General features: G+C 38.4%; 1 protein-coding gene across 1 annotated transcript; it reads right to left on the bottom strand.

Annotated features, from left to right (window-relative positions):
- Positions 1-329: 329 nt before the first annotated feature.
- LOC131316302 (stress response protein NST1-like) lies at positions 330-2,742 on the bottom strand. Its single transcript, XM_058345628.1, has 6 exons — positions 2,209-2,742; positions 1,604-2,028; positions 1,424-1,514; positions 740-832; positions 379-642; positions 330-347 (listed from the first exon to the last, which is right to left on the bottom strand). The coding sequence occupies exons 1-6, from the start codon at positions 2,740-2,742 to the stop codon at positions 330-332; spliced, it is 1,425 nt and encodes a 474-aa protein (XP_058201611.1).
- Positions 2,743-22,662: the final 19,920 nt, after the last annotated feature.

The raw sequence follows: 22,662 nt of genomic DNA, 5'->3' as shown, positions 1-22,662 counted from the left end.
ATATAGCACACAATTATTCCACAATCAACCCTGTAGAATTCATAGAAAGCAGGTCGAAGAAGAGAAGAGTTTAAAAACACAACGACGGTGACAGATACAGAGACAGATACACCAACATAAAAATAACAGAAGCTTACGATCCAGGTTGTTGCTGAGGCGCATCATCAATGGAGCTTATTGGAGCACTGAGTGTGTTGGTTGGAAACAGTGTTGGTTTAGGTATAGAAATGAGTTCAAAGCTTGGTGGTTTACTAAGAGTCAACTTCCTCATTTGCTCTTCCATGTACTCTTTCTACAATTTGTAAAAAATAGCAAATTTTTTTTTACTGTTATGATTGAGGGATGGACTACCAAATTAAAGGTAAAGTTATGTACCACAATGGAGGCATCTGTCAAGTAAGGATCCTTCTTTTTCTTGGGCTTCATCAAAGAATTGTAGTGCATCCATTGTTGCTTGGAAGTATCGTAGATCAGAAGAGTCCAATGGTCAGGAGCTTTCACTTTTCTGCCTCCCATTGAATTCATCGGGAATATGAGATATTTGTAGAATGCAACACCATTTATGTCGATAACTTTGTCCAGTTCTTTCAGCTTTTCGTTGATTAAGTTTGTTCTTGCATCAGCTTTTTCTTTGATTAGTGTCTGTCAAAAAAGAATGTATTTCACATATTATCAGATATTGGGATAACATATATCTGTTCTCAGTTGACAAAGATGGAATACTGAACAGTTTGCATACCCAACAGGTGGATGTAATGTAGAAGCAGTTCCCCTGTGTTTTTGCTGTCTTTTCTTCCTGTCTTTCCAAAATGTAAGTGAGCCCATCAATGCACTGCAATAGTTATGTTTTGATGTTAAAATTGAACTTGATAAAAAACAGATGTACCCATAGACCTACATGGTTCCAAAGTACTAAAGAGATGTACCAAATATGCTTAAAACAGATATACCAAGTGTACTAATAGATACGTTGTTCCAAACAGACCTGTATTGTTCCAAACTACAAAAACTACCAATTAGATGTACCAAACATGCTTAAAAACAGATATACCAAGTGTACTAACAGATACGTTGTTCCAAACAGACCTGTATTGTTCCAAACTACAAAAACTACCAATTAGATGTACCAAACATGCTTAAAAACAGATATACCAAGTGTACTAACAGATACAAACCTATATTGTTCCAAACTACAAAAACTACCAAACAGATGTACCAAACATGCTTAAAAGAGATATACCAAGTGTACTAAAAGATACAGATATACTAACAGACCAGCATTGCTTCAAACTACAACAATCGAACTGATTTACCAACATGCAGATATACAAAACCAACTTAGAAACCAGCAGATATACAAACGTATTAACAGATACACTCACATAAAATCAGATACAAGTAAAAATAGTTTCTTTGGTGTTACCGTGTTTCCAATATCACCCTCGTTCAACAGATTCAGGACGTCTTCGATTGTAACTGTATCATTGTTGACTGGGTTGTGCCAGATGAAAGCTCTGTGATTGCCAGAAGAAAAGATGTATTAAATGGAATGAAATTTGTGAATTTTACTCGATACAAATCTTGCTTTGCTGATTTCACTTACTTTTTGTCTTCTTTCTCAAATTCATAAATTGTATCTAGTAGATCCATATCTTCCTCCGAAATGTAATTGAACAGCTTTGTCATTTCAAATGCAGAATTGCTTTTCTTTCTTTCCTTCTGGTTCTTTTTATAGTAGATCAACCCTTCCTCCATCTTCACTGTTCTGTCATCTTTGCCCTTCAGATCTTTTACCATTGACGACGGGTCAATATCATCTTGTTCTCTCTTCCTTTTCTTTTCTTTTTTCCTTTCTCCTTCCTGCGTGTCTTTGAAGATTTGGGAGATTGTTTTGTCAATGACTTCGTCAGACAAAATTTCATCATGCAATCCAGTTGCTATCTCAACTCTTTCGCTGATAGTTTGATCAACTTCTCCTTCCTTGCTCTGCTCCTCTTCTTGCATTTTCTCTTTGTCTTCTTCATTGTCCTGACAAAGTGAATTAGGCAATTATGATTATGATTTATGTGTGTAATTAATGTATAGATACATATATGACAATGCATACAGATATACCAAAAGACTAACAGATACAGATAAAACTAAACAAATACCAACAGATATACAAACAGATTTAGCAACATACTTATGAAGAGATGTTTTTCTTACGTGGTATTCTTGTGTAACCATATGGGTTACCATGTCATCTAGGCCATCTTCGAAACTTGCTTTGTCTTTTTCAGATTTTTCAAGTTTTTCCTCTAATAAGTCGTTGCAGACGTACAAACCTCCTATCTCAACCTCCTTTTGCACAATTTCTTCATGCAGGATACCCTTTTCAACATGTACCATCCTGACTTCTGTTTCATAGTCAAACATTTGCTCAGCGGCGTCTTCATACGGTACATGGTCCCTTTCAAGTTCAGCTATTTTTTGTTGCAAAGTTTGAATTGCTCTGTCCTTTTCCTTCGATTCTTCCTTCAACCTGTCAATTTCTTTGAGTAGGTCGGAAATTAGGTTGTTGGTATCATTGTTAGTCTCCTCAACCCCCTCGTCCTTCTCAGATTTCGATCCATTGTCGTCCAAGCTGCACTCCTGAGCATCATCATCCTTCACATCACTCTCATTTTCAATTTGTTCATGAAAATGCAACAACTTTTTCTCTTTCTCGTTAATGGGCTCCAATTCTGCATCCTTTACCATTTCTGGATTAAGGGATTCCAATGGTGTTTGTGCCAACGCTTTTGGTAAATCACTCATATCCCACTTCATAAACCTTGGACAATTGTCTTTTGATTGTTGCATAGTCATTATGCTTGTATGCTCGCAGAGCCAATACTGCATTCAAGCAAAGGAGCTATCACCGTAGAATTCTAATATAAAGCAGATACAGGTATATAAAATAGATACACATATAAAACAGATACAAATACAGATACCAATATAAAACAGATATAGATACAGATACAGATACACAGATAAAATGGATACACATATACGGATATACCAATATAAAATAGATACAGATATAGCAACAAACATGACATTAAACTACAAATAGAAGAGATATTCACCAGTAGTCCAAGTACAAATCCACCAACAGTTGTTGGATTTGTATGCTTTGTATCAAGCTCTTTGACTAAGTGCTCTATAATGAATGTTGACCATGCATACGTTATGGATGTGTTGAGATCCTCAATGAATGGATAGTAAGCCCAGCTTAATTTTGGTTGTGAGAGTGGGACAAAGATTGTCGCGAGAACCAACATCATTAGCACACGTGCGATGTCCTGCGCACTTTCAGTAGAATCTTTTGTAAAAGCTTTTCTCAAGAATATCTTCATCCTTAAAACTAACATTTCCTTTTGTTTTTTGAAGACTCTGTCGAGAAAATTTGGTAGAATCTTTTGTAAAAGCTTTTCTCAAGAATATCTTCATCCTTGAAACTAACATTTCCTTTTGTTTTTTGAAGACTCTGTCGAGAAAATCTGAATTTGGCCTTCTCGGGTTCCCCTAGAGGTGTATTTTGATTGGTCCAGATTTGATTCCAAAGATAAGTGTCAAATCCTTGACACTTATCTTTAACTAATTTGCTACCAAGATCAAAGTATCCCTCCCTTTTCTACTTTTCGACCAACTTCAATGTAATTTCATCGCTTTTCTTCACGAAAAGTTCATTAATTTCCGGTTTGGTCATTGCAAACAAGAGATTTGCAAAAGGGGTTTTTTTGATCTCACGAACTTGGAGAGGAGTGAATTTTCTGCGTTTCAGAAGCCGTACAAGGCTGACGAGATTAGACCTGCAGGAGATTTGTACAGATGAGATAATGTTATACAGATACACCAGTAATGTAACAGAGAAACCAACATAAAACAGATACACCAATAATGGAATAGATACAGAGAAACCAATATAAAACAGATGCACCAATATAAAAACAGATACACCAATAATGTAACAGATACATATAAACTAACATAAAACAGATGCACCAATATAAAAACAGATATCTGTATTGGCAGCTCTCTTTTTTGATCTCAACAACATCTTCGTTCTCCTATTTCTCCTTCTTCCCTTCTTGTTTTTTTACCCATTTTTTAGGAAGACGTGGGCTAGACTTCTTCCTTTTTCCCTTGACCTTGACGAACTTGTCGTCCTCCTCGTCTTCCTCAACATCTTCTTGTCTTCCTCCTCGCCTTCCTCATTTTCTTTCTCATCTTCCTCTTTGTCTTCCTCAACATCTTCCTGCTCGTCTTCTTCATCATCTTCCTCTAAGACTACCACATCATCTTCTTCCTCGTTTCTAGTCTTCTTGTTTCTGTTTGACTTTCGAACATGCTTCTTTTTTGTTTCAATCGTCGCTTCAATTTTTTTTGACATCCTTGTCGTTCTTATTTCTCTTTTGGTAAGAGATCTTGTTATTCTCCTCGATTGAGTACCTTTAACAGGTGATTTCTGTGAAGCCCTCCTTTTATGTGGTGATTCAATGTCATTCTTCTCCTGTTCAGTTTCCTTTATCTGTGTTTCATCATCATCATCATCTTCCTTTTGATCTTTTGTTTTCTTTACAGCAATTGAAGGTGAGTTCTTTCTTGCTCGCATCTTAAATCTTACCTTTTTTGCCTCTAACAGTTTAATCTCTACTACATCTTCCTGTTCAGAATAAAAAACACAAATCCAAAATAAATATAAAAATAGATATACGATCTATATTAACATATACACAGATACCAACATTGGTACATAATTCCAATAGACCAACCAGATGTACTAACTTGCTTGCAAAAACCAAACAAATATACCAACACAAAACAACAGATATACAAAGTGTACTAACAGATACAGAGATACCAACAGACCTACATGGATTCAAACTACCAAACAGATATACCAAATATGCTTAAAAAGAGATATACCAACTGTACTAACAGAAATAGACCTAAAACAGACCTACATTGTTCCAAACTACAAAAACTACCGAACAGATGTACAAAACATGCTTAACACAGATATACCAAGTGTACAAACAGATACGGACCTACAAACAGACCTACATTGTTCCAAACTACAGGCAGTAATGATTACCAAAAGGGTAATAAGTAGGATATCGAAGACATATTAGTTTGCACTTCGTTCTTTAGGATCCATGACTTGGTGAACATAAACTCTGAAAGAAGGTTCTCAAAAGAAACTAAAAACTTACAAAATACGCCAATACAGGCACAACGATATACATAGAAGACAATTAGTATACCAAATAACAACAACAGATGTACCAAGTGTACTAATAGATACAGACCTACAAACAGACCTACATTGTTCCAAACTACAAAATAGATGTACCAAAATAATGTCAAAAAGCAAACAGATACCAGCACAAAACAAACAGATGTACCAACTCGTTCATAATGAACTCAACAATAACGATGATGTACCAAATCGAACAGATTTACCAATATACATTCAGATACAGACATGAAACCCTAAGTTAGAAGGCGATGGAGAAGACAATAATGAACTTAACAACAACGATGATGAACTCAACCATGACGATGAGAAATGAAAACGAGAACATGCATTCAGATAAAGACATGAAACCCTAAGATGAAGAAGACTGATGAACTCGATCAAGAGGATGAGAAGTAAAAACAAGGTCGATTAACTCACCGGACGTTCCATTAGTGATCGATCGATATATCGAAATGAAAATGATCTGCTGATTCTTTGTCGATTCTCTCTCTCCCTTCTCGTTTCCACAGACGTTTGGCGTACGGTGAAGTTTAGAGTACAGTGAGCTCACAAGTTTGTTTTTTGTAAATTCTGGACAGAATGTCCTTTAGACTTTAAGAGAAAATATTTATGTCCTTATTATAGTAAAAAACCTTATAGTATGTCCTCCTACTCAATTTACCCTAGTTTTAAATCGGATAAAGACCTTCCTTTATATCGAAAAAAAGGATTTTCAAAGTACTAAAAGATGGTGGGATCAAACCATGTCAACTATTGGAAGTTGATTTATGTAGAGTTGGTTGAGAGCAGACCAATTCAAATATCGTTAAAGCCACTTAGGTTAAAACATATTTTCACCCCATTTCCACTCATCCTAAGTTCTATTTGCTACTTCCATTCACAGTTCTACGGTACTATTTCATATTTGATGACTTCTTGAGATATCATTAGACTTTCCACACTTCACCAATGCAACTAAAAACTGCTTAATTGCCCGAATATGCCTAAGAAGTACGCGTGTGAAAAGGCTTATACATTTAAGAACCGAAATTGTGGTGGTCATGACATTGGTGGTGGAGTGGAGGGGTGGTGCTTAATTATGATGTGCTAAAATGATGGTGGTGGTGGAGGTGTACGTAGTAGTCGTGGTAGAGTTGCATGTTGAGGTTTTATTGTCGTGGCGATGAATTGTTGGTGTTAGTGGTAATGGTAAAAGGAAGTCGGGGGTGGTTGGGATGAGGTGTGGTGCCAATGGTGGTAGTAGAGTGGAAGTGTGGTGGTATATGTAGTCAAGTGATGGTGGTTACAATTCATTTTCTTATGATGTAGTGCGCCTCAGGCACATTTAAGTTGCTCCCCGGGCGCATCCCAATGTTCTCTTATTACGTTATACGACTCAGGCGCACTTGAATTGTGCCCTGGGTGCATCGAGATTTTCTCTTTCGATGTTTTATGCATTATAGGCGCATTTCATTTGCTCCCCAGGCGCATCTAATGAAACCTTGAAGGTGATTCTTGTTAGACATACAAAATAATTCCATTTGGTTGGTCCGTTAATATGATGTGCTACCTTAGTTACACACGTTTGAAGTTCAAGTGGTGCATGGAGAGGAGACTAGAGTCACTGGTTGTTTTCAAGGATCGATGGGCTTGACATTGGATTAGATTGCTACTATAATTTCCTTGTATAATTTGATGATGGCTAATTTTACAATTTACTATGAAATCCTCAATGAGATAATTTGCTTAGAGATCCGAATTTTTCAATGAAATCTTCGCGGATGATACTCTAGTTGAATCCCAACGTTCTGACTGCTTGTGCCTCTATTGTCTTTGAACAATCCTTACAATGTTCAAAGGTTTGCATTCTACAATCGCCTACCAATTTGGACTCAGAAACTCAGTAAAAAAAATAAAAATGAATTAGAAACAGTTCATCCATCACATGCGCCTCAGGCGCAAACAGAGCGCCCAGTAATCAGTTGCTGCATCACATGTGCGTCAATTGCAAATAGAGTGCGCCCTATGCGCATTGAAATTTTCTCTTTTGAGGTGATGCACCTCAGCCGCATTGGAATTGTGCCCCTGGCGCATCGTTATTTTCTCATTTGATTTTATTTTAGCCCCGGATGCATCTCATGAAATTACGTAGGTCCTTCTTGTTGCAAGTTTTGCTTATTGTGAGTTCATGTTTGCCATTTCGTTGAGACTTCTATGAGTTCTATCGGGTTGAAAATCTTTTCAATGGTTCAAACCATGTTAAAATCAGAGTTTGGGAGTGTTCGTGACAAGACCGCAAAAATTTGGTCGGTTTTAAAATTTGAAGGATGCGCCCTGGGCGCATTGAATTGCGCTTGGGGCGCATGGAATTACATTTGTGAGCAATAATGCTTCATAATTTGTCAAACTTTGTGGGTTTGTCCCTGACACTCTTGAACTTCGTTGTTTGCATAATTTGAACCGTTAGAAAGCTTATGGAGTCTACTTTCTAACCAAAGTATATTGAATCTAAAATTATTTGAACTTCAAAATGATATGACCATTTTACCCTCTGTGAGTTGAAAAATAAAGTATTTCGAAAAAAAGCTTGCATCTCCCTCATTTTAAAATATTATTTACGGAACCCTCCGTAAATAATTTTTTCTGTTCTGCTAAAATCAGGAAAGGATATAAAGAACACACCAAAATTTTGTCTAGCGGGGCCTTTGGTCCAGCCATTTGGAGTGGCCTAAGGGCAAGGATGGAACGGGGGTTTAGTGGCGGTGACCGCCACAACAAGAATTTTAAAAATTACAATTATTATATGTATAATTTTTTTTTTACAGTATATATGAAATCCTCAATGAGATGATTTCCTTGGAGATCCGAATATTTCAAAGAAATCTTTGCGGATGGAACTCTAGTCGAATTTTTCAATGAAATCTTTTACAATCCTTACAATTCTTAAGGGTTTGGATTTTACAATCGCCAACCAATTAGGACTAAGAAACTTAGTGGAAAAAAATAATGAATTAGAAACAGTTGCTGCATCACATGCGCCTAAGGCACAAATAGAGTTTGTGCCCGGGAAAAAGTTGCTGCATCAGATGCATGCGCCTTAGGCGTGCAAATAGAGTGCCCCCTGAGCGCGTTGAAATTTTCTCTTTTGAGGTAATGCGCCTCAGGCACGAACCTCCATTGACTAATTCTGGAGGTTCAATCCCACCGCCCACCTATTAGGAATATATTAGATTGATGATGGCTAATTTGACAATATATATGAAATCCTCAATGAGATAATTTTGCTCGAAGATTGGAAATTTTCAAGGAATTCTACGTGGATGGAACTTTTGAATCCCTTTGCACTGGCATCTTGTGCCTCTATTATCCTCAGCATCAGGTACATTTAATTTTCTGTCCGGGCGCATTCTGATATTCTCTTTTTATGTCATGCGACTCATGCGCCTAGTGTGCATTTTATAAATTGCTTCCCGAGTGCATCCTATTTTCTCTTTTGATGTATTGCGTGCACCTCAGGCGCATGGTAGTTGCTCCCTGGGCGCATTTAGGGAAATTACCTATCTCATTTTTCTTGCAAGTTTTGCCCATTGACACTTCATTTTTGCCATTGCTAAAGACTTCTCAGCTTCCAAAAGAATGTTAAACTTCGTGCATCTAGCTTTGGAAACCTACAACTATGATAAACGGATTTTGGATGTTCTAAATGCGTGCATTCCTACGCTTATCGATCAGCATGCTCTTAGGTCCATTAGCTCTTCCTGTAGGACACACGCCATTGCTCTGCTTCTGCTAATGGAGTAGGAGTTTATCAAGATAAAGGAAGTGGAAACTATCATATATTAATTCCAGTAGTGGGACCATTCGGAGCAGAAACTACTCAAATTGATTTTACTTGGACCATTAGACATAGAGCTAAGAGAAATAAGCAGTGTCACTGTCATTGTTTTTACGAGCATGAATGTTTTCCCTGCCTACCTCTTTGATGTCGGTAAATTTCCTAAGTTTTCAAAACTGTTCCAGTGGGAATTTCGTTCTTCCGAGAAAGGAAAGAAGACGTAGAATGAGGTGGGTCTATACTGCTGAAATTTAGGTTTGAAGTTGAAATGAACAATATATATGAAATCTTCAATGAGATCCAAATTTTCAATGACATTTTTTCGGATGGAACTCTTGAATCCCTTCGTACCAATTAGGACTAAGAAACTCAGTAAAAAATGAATTAGAAATAGTTGCTGCATCACATGCACCTTAGGCGCATCGGGATTTTTTTCTTCTGATGTAGTGCGCCTCAGGCACATTTAAGTTGCGCCCCGAGCGTATCCTGATGCTCTCTTATTACGTTATATGCCTCAGGCGCACTTGACTTGTGGCCTGGTCACACCCTGATTTTATCTTTCGATGTATTGTGCCTTTTAGGCGCATTTCATTTGCTCCCCAGGCGCATCTAATGAAGCCTTGTAGGTGATTCTTGTTAGATATACAAAATAAGTCCGTTTGGCTGGTCCGTACGTTAATATGATGTGCTACCTTAGATACACACGTTTGAAGTTCAAGTGGTGCAGGGGAGACTAGAGTCACTGGTTGTTTTCTTGGATGGGCTTGACATTGGATTGGATTGCTAGTATAATTTCCTTGTATAATTTGATGATAGCTAATTTTACAATCTACTATGAAATCCTCAATGAGATAATATTCTCAGAGATCCAAATTTTCCAATGAAATCTTCGCGGATGGTACTCTGGTTGAATCCAAATGTACTGGTTGCTTGTGCCTCTATTGTCCTTGAACAATCCTTATAATGCTTAAGGGTTTGCATTTTACAATCGCCAACCAATTAGGACTAAGAAACTCAGTAAAAAAAAAGAATTAGAAACGGTTGGTGCATCATATCGAAAATTGTTGCCAAAAGATGGTGAATTTAGTTGATTGGGTATGGTGGTTGTATTCAGAAGGGAAGATGATTTAAACCATGCGTAAAATGGAGTTCGGGAGTTTCTGGTGCAAGCCCGCAAAGTTTGACTTGTTGTGCAGCTTTGAGGATGCGCCCGGGCGCATTGATCAAGTGCGCCTGGGGCGCATAAACTTGGCCTGAGTTCCAAACAGATGAGACATCTACCCATTTGTCTTCTGCTCACAAATCTTCGACTATAGTTCCAAACTATTTGAGTTGGAAAGTGCGTTGAACAAACTTTCTAACAGTTCAAATCACACGCAAAATTGAGTTCGGGAGTGTCCGGTGCAAGTCCGCAAAGTTTGACTTCTCTACAAATTGATTGTCTCAGATTATCATTGAAAAATGAACCATACAGGTAGAAATTTTCTATGCAATGCGTATCCCAAGAGTTCTTTGGAAGTTGATGATTTAATTAAGTGTAGCTCAACCTATTTTAAGAAACAAAAATGAAGAGAAATGCATCAAGATCAGGTACCATTCTGAAATCAATTGACATGAAATTGTTAATGGTAAATGATTGTAATGGATTGTAGAAGATGATTGTCTCAGATCAATTCAAGATGAATCTTACAAGTAAAAATTTTCTGTGCTAATCACTTCAAAACGACGTAGTTTTCAGTAACTTCGCATGTTGAGGATGCAAATTGTAATTTCATGCGGCCACGAGTAATTTAATGCAGCCAAGAGTAATTATTACCGGCCAAGTGTAATTATAAGCGGTCAAGAGGCATGAAAACACAAGAACATCATGCGTAGTAACCACGCTTTCAAAACTATGTGGCCAGAAGTAATTAGAAGCGGCCAGAAGTAATTATATGTGGCCAAGAGTAATTATAAGCGGGTAAGAGACTTGTAGTTTTGAGTAACATCGCATGTTGAAGATGCGAAGTGTGTTGAAATTGTATATTTTAAAAATTTGATCAAGAAAATAAAAAATCTCCCTCATTATTTTGATCTTGAAGCTCCATCTTCAAATGGGGAGAACCGAATAGCTCGAAGTCGATTGAAATAATCGAATTGTGTTGAATTCTGAAAACCCAAATATTTCTCTCTCTCTCTCTCTCTAGTTTTTTTTTATATATATTTTCTGCTCCTGCCGCCATTGCTTGTTTCCTTTGCATTACTACGTACCACAACCTTGAAATTCTGATTCATGTGTACTTCAAGTTTATGCCCATCTTCATTTACTCTCGATTTGGCAGAACGGGTGAGAAAAGAGAAGAGACTAGGAAGGAAAAGAAAAGAAAGGATTCAGTTTGGGATAAGAGAAGAGAGATCAAAAAAATGGGAAGGATAATTTTATGCTTCCATCTTATTAGTTGAATAATTCATGAAAAAACAATAGTAAGATATGTTATTCTCGATATCGTGTTGTTTGGAAAAGATAAACGAGAGATGATAGAACTTAGAAGAGAAGAGAAGAGAAGGTAGTGTACTTTGTGAGTAAGAGAAGGTAGTAGTGGTCATGTTTTCTTTCGGCATTAATGCAGAGTTTGATTCTTCTCATTCTTTTGTCTTTGCTTGTTTTTCATGGGGAGAAATACTAGTGTTTGGCGTGTTTTTTTGTCCTGTCCAGCCATGTCCCAATGAAATAAGTTCATAGGCCTGAGTTCCAAGCAAATTACATTGAACTGTTTGGTTTTCTGCAGTATGCTGAGGACTAAAGGCTTTTTTTTTTTTTTTTGATCGGCAACAACTAGACGGCTATTGGACTTGTAGCGGTCGAGGTGGTTGCAACTGTACTGAAGGGGTGAAAGGGCGGTTGTCAAATTCCAATAGTGGTGGTTTCTTTGTACTCGAAATGGTCAAGTGATCGTGTTGGTGGGTTGGTGGCGTAGACGATCAAATTTGGCTTCGTAAATGTATAAGTCTCGCCTTCGGTGAATCCTTATGATGAAACGGTTTCAGACGCTTTGATGATGTGTGGAAAACCCTATTAACTTTGTGAAACTCTTACGAAATTGACAAATACCTTATAATTAGGGATGTGTGTGTTGAATGGGACTTAGAATGTGTAGATGGGTGCGTAAACGTATTTCAACCTTTTTTTGGCACCGATGATCTTTGAATCGGCCTCGTTTAATTTGGAACAACTTTTCGTAAATTAAACTTCATCATTTTCATTGTTTGTTTCCATCACCTTTTAATACTTTGAAGGCATTATTTATTGTTGTATAATTGGTCATGATCCGATTAAAAATGAGAAAGATGCGAGCGTTTTACCAAAATGAATAGTTTTTTTGATCCACTGAGAGTAAAATGGTGACGTCTTTTGATGTAAAAATAATTTTTGATCCAAATTACTTGGGTTGGAAAGTTTATTGAACAAGCTTTCTAATGGTTCAAAGTTCAAACCATGCACAAAACGGAATTCGGAAGTGTCAGATGCAAGCCCGCATTGACTTGTTGTGCAGCTTTGGGGATGCGCCCGGGCGCATTGAAGTGCGCCTAGGGCGCATAAACTTGCGCTTGAGGCGCAATAAAGGTGCTTGAATATTTTGAAACAGAAGTAGTAGTTGAATGAATCAACTTGGGGTGAAATTTCTGTCTTGCTAAGAAGAGATGGCTTAAGATGATCCACGAGTTTGAAGAAAAAATAGTGTCCTGCCTTTAGTATGGATAATCTCATTTGTCGCATAATATCCACTCAACGTACTGAAAGTATGGACAATCTTCTTTGTAGAATTATGAACTTCACAGAAATTTTCCAATCATTCGGAAGAACAATGTGAAAAAAATGAGATTTGCAGAAGCGTAAGAAGATTATCAATGCAAGCATAGTATGCTGCAAATTCGTGTTGAAGGCATAAACTGCTGTTGCAGGCAGCCAAAGTCTAGACAATAAGAATATACGATTCAACTGCCAACGAGCAACGAGTGAACCTTTGGGGGCTTTTGATCCTATTTGTCAAGGCGAACAATTAGACCACAAATATTTCTCGAAGTTGATTGAAAAAATAAAATTGCATTGAATTCCTAAAAACCCAAATATTTCTCTCTCTAGTTTTTTTTTTTAATTATTATTTCCATAATTTCTGCTCCTGCCGCCATTCCTTGTTTCCTTTGCATTACTACCATGAAATTCTGATTCATTTGTACTTCAAGTTTATGCCCATCTTCATTTACTCTTGATTTGTCGGAACGGGTGAGAAAATTAGTGAAGAGACTAAGAAAGAAAAGAAAAGAAAGGATTCAGTTCGGGATAAGAGAAGAGAGATCAAAAAAATGGGAAGGACAATGGTATGCTTCCATCTTATTAGTTGAATAATTCATGAAAACACAGTAGTAAGAAATGTTATCCTCGATAAACAAGAGATGATAGAAGAGAAGGTAGTTGGATTTTTCGAGTAAGAGGGAGGAAAAACTGAAGTAATTAGTAGTGGTCATGTTTTCTTTTGGCACTAATTTAGAGTTGATTATTTTCATTCTTTTGTTTTTGCTTGTTTTTCATAGGGAGAAATACTAGTGTTTGGTAATTTTTTTGTGCTATTCGGCTATGTCTTGATGAAATAAGTTCATAGGCCTGAGTTCGAAACAAAGTAGTCCAGAGTTGAACTTTTCATTCTTTTTGAATTTTGTTTCTGGTTTGATTGAGAGAAATCGTGTTGTGTTGTTTAGTTAAGCCATATACGGAAGATTGTAATTTGTAGTTCAATGGCCCGAGTTAAAACATAATGAGACATTGAACTATTTGTCTTCTGCTCAGTGCTCACAGATCTTCCACAATACTTCAATTAAACTACCTTTCTTTGGCCTACTACTTTGTTCTTCTGGTAATAGTGTAAAAAGAATCCTGGAACTATATAAGTCCTGCTATTGATGTTAGCTTTAGGGTAAGCAAAACAGTATTCGACCATTATTCATCATACAAAAGTCTTGTGAAAATACAATGAGAATAGCTTGTTTGATGTCTCTAGCGGTGCATGCTGCCCCAATTGGTTCTGCACATAAATCTAGTAACTGGACCATTATGGTATGGCCTACTTTTCCCTCCACCAAAAGCTTTGAGATAAGTTCAACTCTATTATTAGCAATTTCTGGTGGAAGGGGGATCCGGATGCTTTGGCCATCCATTGGCTTAATTGGGAAGCTACGCCTTTGCCAAAATCATGTGGAGGGATGGGGTTTACAGACTTCACGGCTTTCAATAATGCTCTTCTTGCTCGACAAGGGTGGAGGCTCATAAATTCCCGAATGCATACCGGGCTCGAATGATGAAAGGAACTATTACCCAAACTGCGGCTTCTTGGAGGCACCTAGAGGAGCCAGGGCTTCATGGGCGTGGCCTTGGTCTAGTCTCATCAAGGGCAGGGATATCGGGTCTGGAGTCCTTCAAGGTCAAATCTGTTAAGCAACAGCAGTGTTCAATCCACAAGTTTTTTTTTTTGATAAGCAATCCTAGTGATTCCATAGACCAAATCTTGCATTCTTGTGATGAGGGAAAGCTTGATTCTTTCATTAGTCAAGAGGAAAAGAAGGCAATTCTTGCTATTACAGTGGCCTTGGAAACCAGGAGGACAGACTTGTTTGGTACTTCTCGCCAAAGGGCTTGTACTTGGTCAAATTGGATTACAAAATGGACTGGGACACGTCTGGAGAGAAGGAAAGGACGGTGAAACCTTCTTCTTCTTTCTCTCCACCTCCTACTGTTTCTAAAGCTATCTGGAATTTGAAGGTCCAACCGAAAATTAAACACTTTTGGTGGAGGGCATGTCAAAACCTTCTTACAGCAAGGGACAACCTTTATAGGAGAATCATACCATGTCCAAGGAGTGCCAAATCTACCACAAATTCCCAGAGACAGCTGAACGTACACATGCTATTCGGGTGTGAGTGGACAAATGCCGTGTGGTTTGGTTGCGAAATGAATTTCAGAGTTGATCCTCAGAAGCTTACATCGGTAATGCAATGGACAGTTAATATGTTGGAGTGCTTCCCAGATAGGAATGAGTTTCCGGGCAAGGCAATAACCATTGGCTGGTAATATTTCAAAGGACAGGAATGATTATGTTTTCAGCCACAAAATAGTAGACCCTCTACAGGTTGTCCAGGCTAAACTTCCTTTCTGCAACAGATACTGATTGCACATCTGTTTCTGGTTTGCAAAGACAGATTGTTAATGTGGACAAATGACATCATGGGGAGTTTTAAAATTAATTGTGGTGCAGCCATGAAAATGGATGATTTTGCTGCCTCATTAACAGTGAATGTTCGAGATTGAAAATGTAAGGACGTTGGTGATTTTGCATTTCTTACAAGCTGAAGTTACTGCTACCCTGTATGCTCGTGCTCTTGCCAAGGCAATGAACTTATCAAGCATTAAAATTCAAGGAGACAACAAGCAAGCATTTATTTGTGTGTGTTTCCGAAGACGATCACCAACAAGCTTACATTTGTAATGTTCGTTTAATGGCCTCAAAGTTCTCTCTTCTTTCTCCTGGTGTTCTAGAAAGGCAAACGAAGTAGCAAATCGGGTCGCAAAGGTTTGCAACAGTAACAACCTTGCCTCTTCTTGGACTGCTTATCCTCCATCGGACTTCTTTCCTCCTGTGGGGTGTAGCCTCTTTGGCATTTTCAGGATAAAAAGAAAAAACCATTATTTGTGCATAACCAGACCAAAACCAAACTGCAAGAGCAGTTCAGTTTCCAATTCCACGCAATTAGTATCCGGATAATTTCCGTAAAATAATGGGACTGGAAAGCAGTTCATAGATTTAGCACGCAAAACACTCATAAAATAGTTTTAGCTATTTCAATGACAATCCAAACATAAGATGGTCCACAAAATAGTGAACATCTTCTACCACCTCTAAAGCAACTCCCAAAAATAGACTGAAACAACCATTAGCTAAAAACAACCATGAATATGCATCAATCTAGAAAAGATGTCAATACGCACATACATAAAAAAATGATTTAGTCAACAATAGAAGATGAAGCTCATAGAGATAGGTGGAGAGGGAGAGAGAAGAACTCGATACTTTGTGATGTACGTACTGCTGCAGCGAAAGTGAACATATTCCCATACATAGCTCCGCCCCTGCCCATACATAAAAAATGCGTAGTCTACAAAAGAAGATGAAGCTCATAGTGATAGGTGGAGAGGGAGAGAGAAGAGCTAGATACTCTGTGATGTACTACAGCAGTGATGTGAAAAGCCATATTCCCATTCATAGCTCCGCCCCTGCACATACATAAAAAACGCGTAGTCAACAAAAGAAGATGAAGCTCATAGTGATAGTTGGAGAGGGAGAGAGAAGAACTCGATACTTTGTGATGTACTGCAGCAGCAAAGTGAAAAGCCATATGCTAGTGATGTGGGGACAGGCTTCATGCTGTAAAGCAAGGGAGGTGATCGGCTATAGGAGGAAAAAGAAGTGGGAATCGGCTAAACTTAGCAAAAGTCACTTGCTATCACATTAATTTTCTGCATCTGAATTGATTATGCAAAGAACTAATAAGGAAAATGGCAGTAACCCGTCCATGTTTACATCACTTTTTTACATACTTTCTCACAGGCAATAGTAGAGTCCATAACTAAGTACAGTGGGGTCATGATTACTTGCGGAGGAGGAGGAGATTGTGTAAAAAAGTGTCAAGATAAATGGCTAACTGGCATTTGCTTGACCAATAAATGAGGTGACTTGGCAAATTTTGGGAAGATAGATTGTGAACGGCTGTTTCAGGTATCTGATACTTGATCTTCTAATATCTAGGCTCGAGGATGCGTTATGGCATTTGAATGCAATTCTCTTCAAAAGATCATTGACTGTTCAAGTGGAATGATCTCCATTTACTGCTAAACTGGCCAGTGAGAGTCCCTTCAAAATCATAGCCAAGATTGAAGATAAATTCTGGCCCATTGACAAATGACAGCCCTACCTATGACCTCGACTACAAAAATTATTGACAACGAATGATCCATTCTATTAAGAAGCTGAATTTTTGATTGTGTCGAGCTATTTCGGCCAATACGTGCACTAAAATGCAGATTTGAGACACTTCCATCACAGAAAAAGCAGCAATCAAAGATGAAATTGTCACGATCCTAATGTCCCACATTGGCTAAGTATGGGCTTGGCGACGTGCATATAAGCTCTTGGGCACCCTTCCCTTGTAAGTCGGTTTTCAAGTGTGAGTTCTACCTAAAGGTTTTTATCATTGGTATCAGAGCCAGTTGCCATGTTGCAATTCGACCTGCGAAGGGGGCGACCTATAGGCTAGATTAAAAATACTTAAAAGTATTGAATACTGATAGGTGGGTGGAGCCGCAAAAAAAGAAGAAGAAAGGGCTACCATCGGGTCAGTGTTGATAGAGTGGGCCGCCGTGGACGTCGGTTGCGGAGCGTGGTGGTATGTTATGATCCTAATGTCCCACATCGGCTAAGTATGGGCTTGATCATGTGCATATAAGCTCTTGGGTACTCTCCTCTTGTAAGCCGGTTTTCAAGAGTGAGTTCTATCCAAAGGTTTGTATTAGAATTATGGTTCAAACTTCAATTCCCACCAAAATATGGTTCAAAAGAACTACTACTTTTTTGTGTGACTAAGTCTCGATCTGATCAACAATACCCAGAACATATTTCGATCCATTTTCTTATCGAAATCAGAGACCCATCAAGCTGTTAATCCAAACACCAAACAAACGAAACCAACAATGCATTTTGCATATGCTGCTACCCATATACGGTATCCATGTAACCCAATTCGAAAGAAAGCCCATTTGCAAAAACAAAGATTCAAACTTGTCTTGTTTTCTTGAATTGGGATTCCCAAATCAATAAAAAACAAGGGGAGGAGAGAAGAGAATTAAGGAGTTCAATCGATGAGATACAATGTTAAGTGCAATAAAAGAAGAAGGAGAACTGAGGGGTAAGTATGGAAGACGAAGTTGAGATTTGGGCTTTGAATATATGCCCAAAACTGTTTCTTCCTGCAAAATTTCTCCGGGGAAGAAGATGGCGCTCATAGTATTTGTACTTTTAATTCAGTGTAGCTGAACCTATTCAAGAAACAAAAATGAAGAGAAATGCATCAAGATCAGGTACCAATCTGAAATCGATTGACATGAAATTTTACATGGTAAATGATTGTAATGGATTGTACAAGATGATAGTCTCAGATCAATTCAAGATGAATCTTAGAGATAGAAATTTTCAATGCAGTCCCGTAAGAGTTCTGTGCACCACTATCACTCCGAAATGGTGTAGTTTTCAGTAACTTAGCAAGTTGAGGATGCGAAGTGTAAATCCATGCCTCCAGAAGTAGTTGTACACGGCCAATAGTAATATTAAGCGGCCAGGAGTAAATTCTACGGGGTTAAGAAGCATGTTAAACACATCGTGCATAGTAACCATGCTTTCAAAACTTTGCCGCTAGAACTAATTTCATGCGGTCAAGAGTAAATATTTTTTTGATTGGCAAAAGAAAATTTTATTAATGTCCTCAAGAATACAAAGATTAAAAGGACAAAGGCAAAAGGAAATTAAAATTAATTAAATTCCAAGACTACCCAAGACCTAAGCGATGGTTCGAGACCAACAAATCCCAAACACCCAAGCCCAAACCCCCACCCCAAAGGAGAAAACAACCGAACCACCGACAGAACCCGGGGAACCCAAGACAACGCTACCTCCAAAAATCAAGCATCCCAGATCCAAGCACCCAACAAAACCAGCAGACACCATCAATGAACAGCCAAAAGATCCGAGCCAACTTGACCACCACTGACCTCCAGCCCACACCTGAGCAGCAGAAGCCAACAACAAACAGTGGCTCCAAAATCAGCACACAAACAATAACCTCGATCAAAACACCCGCACCCAGTCACCTAGACAACGGCAAAGCAAACCATCAAGAGACACAAAACTGCGACACCACCCTGCCAAAGCTATTACCATTACCAGAAAAATGCAGCAAAAACAACAACAAACACCAAGACAAAAAAGATAAATGAAATCAGAATTCCACGGAGTGGGAGGCACCATCCTCCAAATCATCAAAATGGCCAAGCTCCTCATTTGAAATTTCACCCTCCTCCAATTCAATATATTTCATGATATTGAGGTCCTCCCCCCCATGATATTTAACTCCCAACAAAGCACCAATCTCCATACACTTACGAGCTTTCATAACTAACAAGGAATTTCTATTGCGAATGTCACTGGAAGAAAGAGAAGAAAAAGAAACCACCTTATTGTTCTTCTTCTTCACCTTGGCCACCTTTAACCCAAAATCAGAGAGAGGTTTCTTCTCACTACTTTTCCTTCTCGATCTTTTCGCCCTCGTATCCAATTTTTGGATTGCATCATGAATAGATTTCTCTCGTTGAATACTGAGCCCAGCGCTCCTATCCATCACTATGGGCCTCAAAAGAGTAACCGGGCTAGTAATGGACTGGCCCTCAGAGTTGGAGGAAGAGACCAATTCATCATCCTTTCCTTTAAGGGCAGCAACATTGTCGACAGCTATGCCAATCTCATTAGCCAAATGACCAATCTCTTTTTCTACAGCATTCGAGGAATTGGGAACCACTCTATTCTCAACATTCACTTCCTCAGCTACATCATCCTCTACCTTCTCGCTGTCACCATCTGACTTGTCTTCTTACCTCGGATTAGAGTCCAAGATAACCTTACCACTACCTCTGCAAACGGAGTTAGCCATCATAATATTATTGACTACCACTTGCTCCTCCAACACTCTAATAGGTCCGAACTAATCTCTTGATTAATAGTTTCAAATACATCAGTAAGAATTTTCACCTTTCCAACTGCAAAAGAAGACCCGTTTGAAGTTGCATCATCTAAAGTAATGAAGTCACCCCAATTATTCCCAATGTTTCTGAAAGTGTCCGAGTTCCAGAAATTCAAAGGAACCAACAGCTCAGCCAGACCTCCCTTTTACTAACAAACTTCAAATCAGGACTCCATTTCTTAACGTCCACAAACCAATTCCTCAGCCAACACTTGCCTGCTTCATCTAGCATTAATGACATATCCCCCAATGAATCGAAAATCAGAAGAACTAAGTTTCCCCCCATCTCTAGCCTGAATGTATGATATCCCCTCCACAATGAAAGATTCCCTCAAAAACGCCACATTTCTTGGAGAAGGAAGTATTCCAATAGTGCTTCTATGTAACCATTCAAAACCTTCATCACATGCCTTTACAATTGGTCTACTAGGTTGGATCAGCTTACCATCAGCAGCAACTTCCGCAAAGGAAGAAACATGCCCCACTATAGATTTAGGTTGCCATTTGTGGACAGGAGAAGCCAGGTTAACATTCTTATGTCCATCCAGCCTCATTCGATTGACTTTTGGAGAAACTTTAGAATACTTCACAAGTTGCACAAGCATTCTAAAGTTTCTGATCAGAAAGCCATTAAGAGCATCAATCGCAGCTAACGCCTCCTCCCTCCTCTTGAATCTGATAAACCCAAATTTTGTATTGAAAGTCGAAAGTAATTCTCCGTGGGTAAGAGGCATGTAGTTTTGAGTAACTTCGAACGTTGAAGATGCTAAGTGTGTTAAATTGTATTTTTTTTAAAAAAAATTTATCAAGAAAATCGAAAATCTCCCTTGTTATTTTGATCTTGAAGCTCCCTCTTCAATTGGGGAACAAAACCGAATACTCGAAGTCGATTGAAAAAATCGAATTCCTGAAATCCCAAAGATCTCTCTCTCTCTCTCTCTCTCTAGTTTTATTTTTATTATTTCCATAATTACTTGTGATGCAGCCATGAAAAAGGATGATTAGACTGCTTCAAAAGCAATGATTAAGCTCGTGACTGGTTTTGCGAGGAACATTTTTGCTTCTTTTGGTGTACAAGCTGAAGCAACAGCAATCCGTTATGCTTGTGATCTTGATGAGGCAATGTACTTATCAATCACTGAATTCAAGGAGAAAACAAGCAAGCAATTTTTGTGAGTGTTTCCGAAGAGACCCGCCTTGGGTATGCGCTAAAGTTTTTTATGATGTTTGATTGATGGAGAGTTGTCTCTTTCTTTCTCGTGGATTGTAAACAAGACTACTACTGGTTTGAAACGTAAAAACATCTTCCTATTTTTAGGGGACATGACTTTGATCATATTGATTTATTTTTTTGACAATACATTGATGATAGATGCAATGATGCATGCTAATTGCTGATTTGGTTATGTGTTGGTAGTATCGATTCCATGATTACAATTTACAATATATGTTCATAATAATATTGATCACGTGTTGAAATTAACAGGAAAATCTGGGTTCATTGAGGGATTGTCGATCATCGCTTGCTCAAGGCACATGCTTGTGTGCTTAGAAGGGAGAATTGCTACTTTTTTATGAGTTTTGGCCCAATGGGAGTCTTGATAAATTCCTGTACCAAGAATCTGAAGAGGGGAATCCCCTGAAATGCTACCTAGGTACAATATTGCAGTTGGGTTGCCTACATCAAGAATGTGAGCTACTAGTGATTCACAGAGGCATAAAGACTAGCAACATAATACTAGATGCTAGTTTCTCCCCGAGGCTTGGTGAATTTGGATTAGCTAGGTTGATGGATCATGACAAGAGAGCCTTGTGTTGACTGTAACGGCCGGAACCATGGGGTATTTGGCTTCAGTGTATCTTCAATATATAGGAAAGCAACTTAAAGAACCGATGTTTTCAGCTATAGAGTTGTGATTCTTGAAGTGGCATGCAGAGAGAGGCTAATCGATATAGAAAATCCTCGCCAAAAGATGGTGAATTTAGTTGATTGGGTGTGGTGGTTGTATTTAGAAGGGAAGGTGATTGAGGCGGCGGATGAGAGGCTAAAGGGGGAGTTTGAGGAGGGGTAGTAGAAGCTTTTGCTTCTGGGTTTGAGCTGCGCGAATCCTGATCATAGTTTGGTGAGGCCTTCTGTGAGGAAGGTTTCGCCGATTTTGAACAATAAGGCAGAGATGTTCTCATGCTGAGATTGAAGCCGAGTCTCAATTTCTCTTGTGGAGTGTCATTGAGTCTGGAAGACATTGGTTCGGTTGCGGAAGAGGAAAATCAAACACCAGGGCCCATGTGGTGACATAGTAGTGGTCATTTTCTGTTGACAATAATGTAGAGTTTGATTCTTTTCACTCTTTCGTTTTTTGTTTGTTGTTCATAGGGAGAAATAGTGTTTGGTGTTTTTTTTTTTGGTTCTGTTCAGCCATGTCTAGATGAAATAAGTTTATCGGTGAACTGATTGGTTTTTCTGCTGTATTCTGAGGACTAAACAATGTCATGTCACCGGTTTTAGTAGTCCAGAGTTGAATTCTTTTCTTTTTTATCGGTTTTTCATTTTTGGTTCCGATTGAGAGAAAGTTAGTTGAGTTGTTTAGTCAAGCCTGATATGGAAGATTATAGTTTGAAGTTCAATGGCCTGAGTTCCCAAAAAATGATATCAACCCATTTGTCTTCTGCTCACAAATCTTCC

Source organism: Rhododendron vialii, chromosome 2a, assembly GCF_030253575.1.
Source record: "Rhododendron vialii isolate Sample 1 chromosome 2a, ASM3025357v1".
NCBI classification, from domain to species: domain Eukaryota; kingdom Viridiplantae; phylum Streptophyta; class Magnoliopsida; order Ericales; family Ericaceae; genus Rhododendron; species Rhododendron vialii.
Note: the sequence above shows the minus strand (reverse complement) of the source record. Positions and strands in the feature narration are given on the sequence as shown.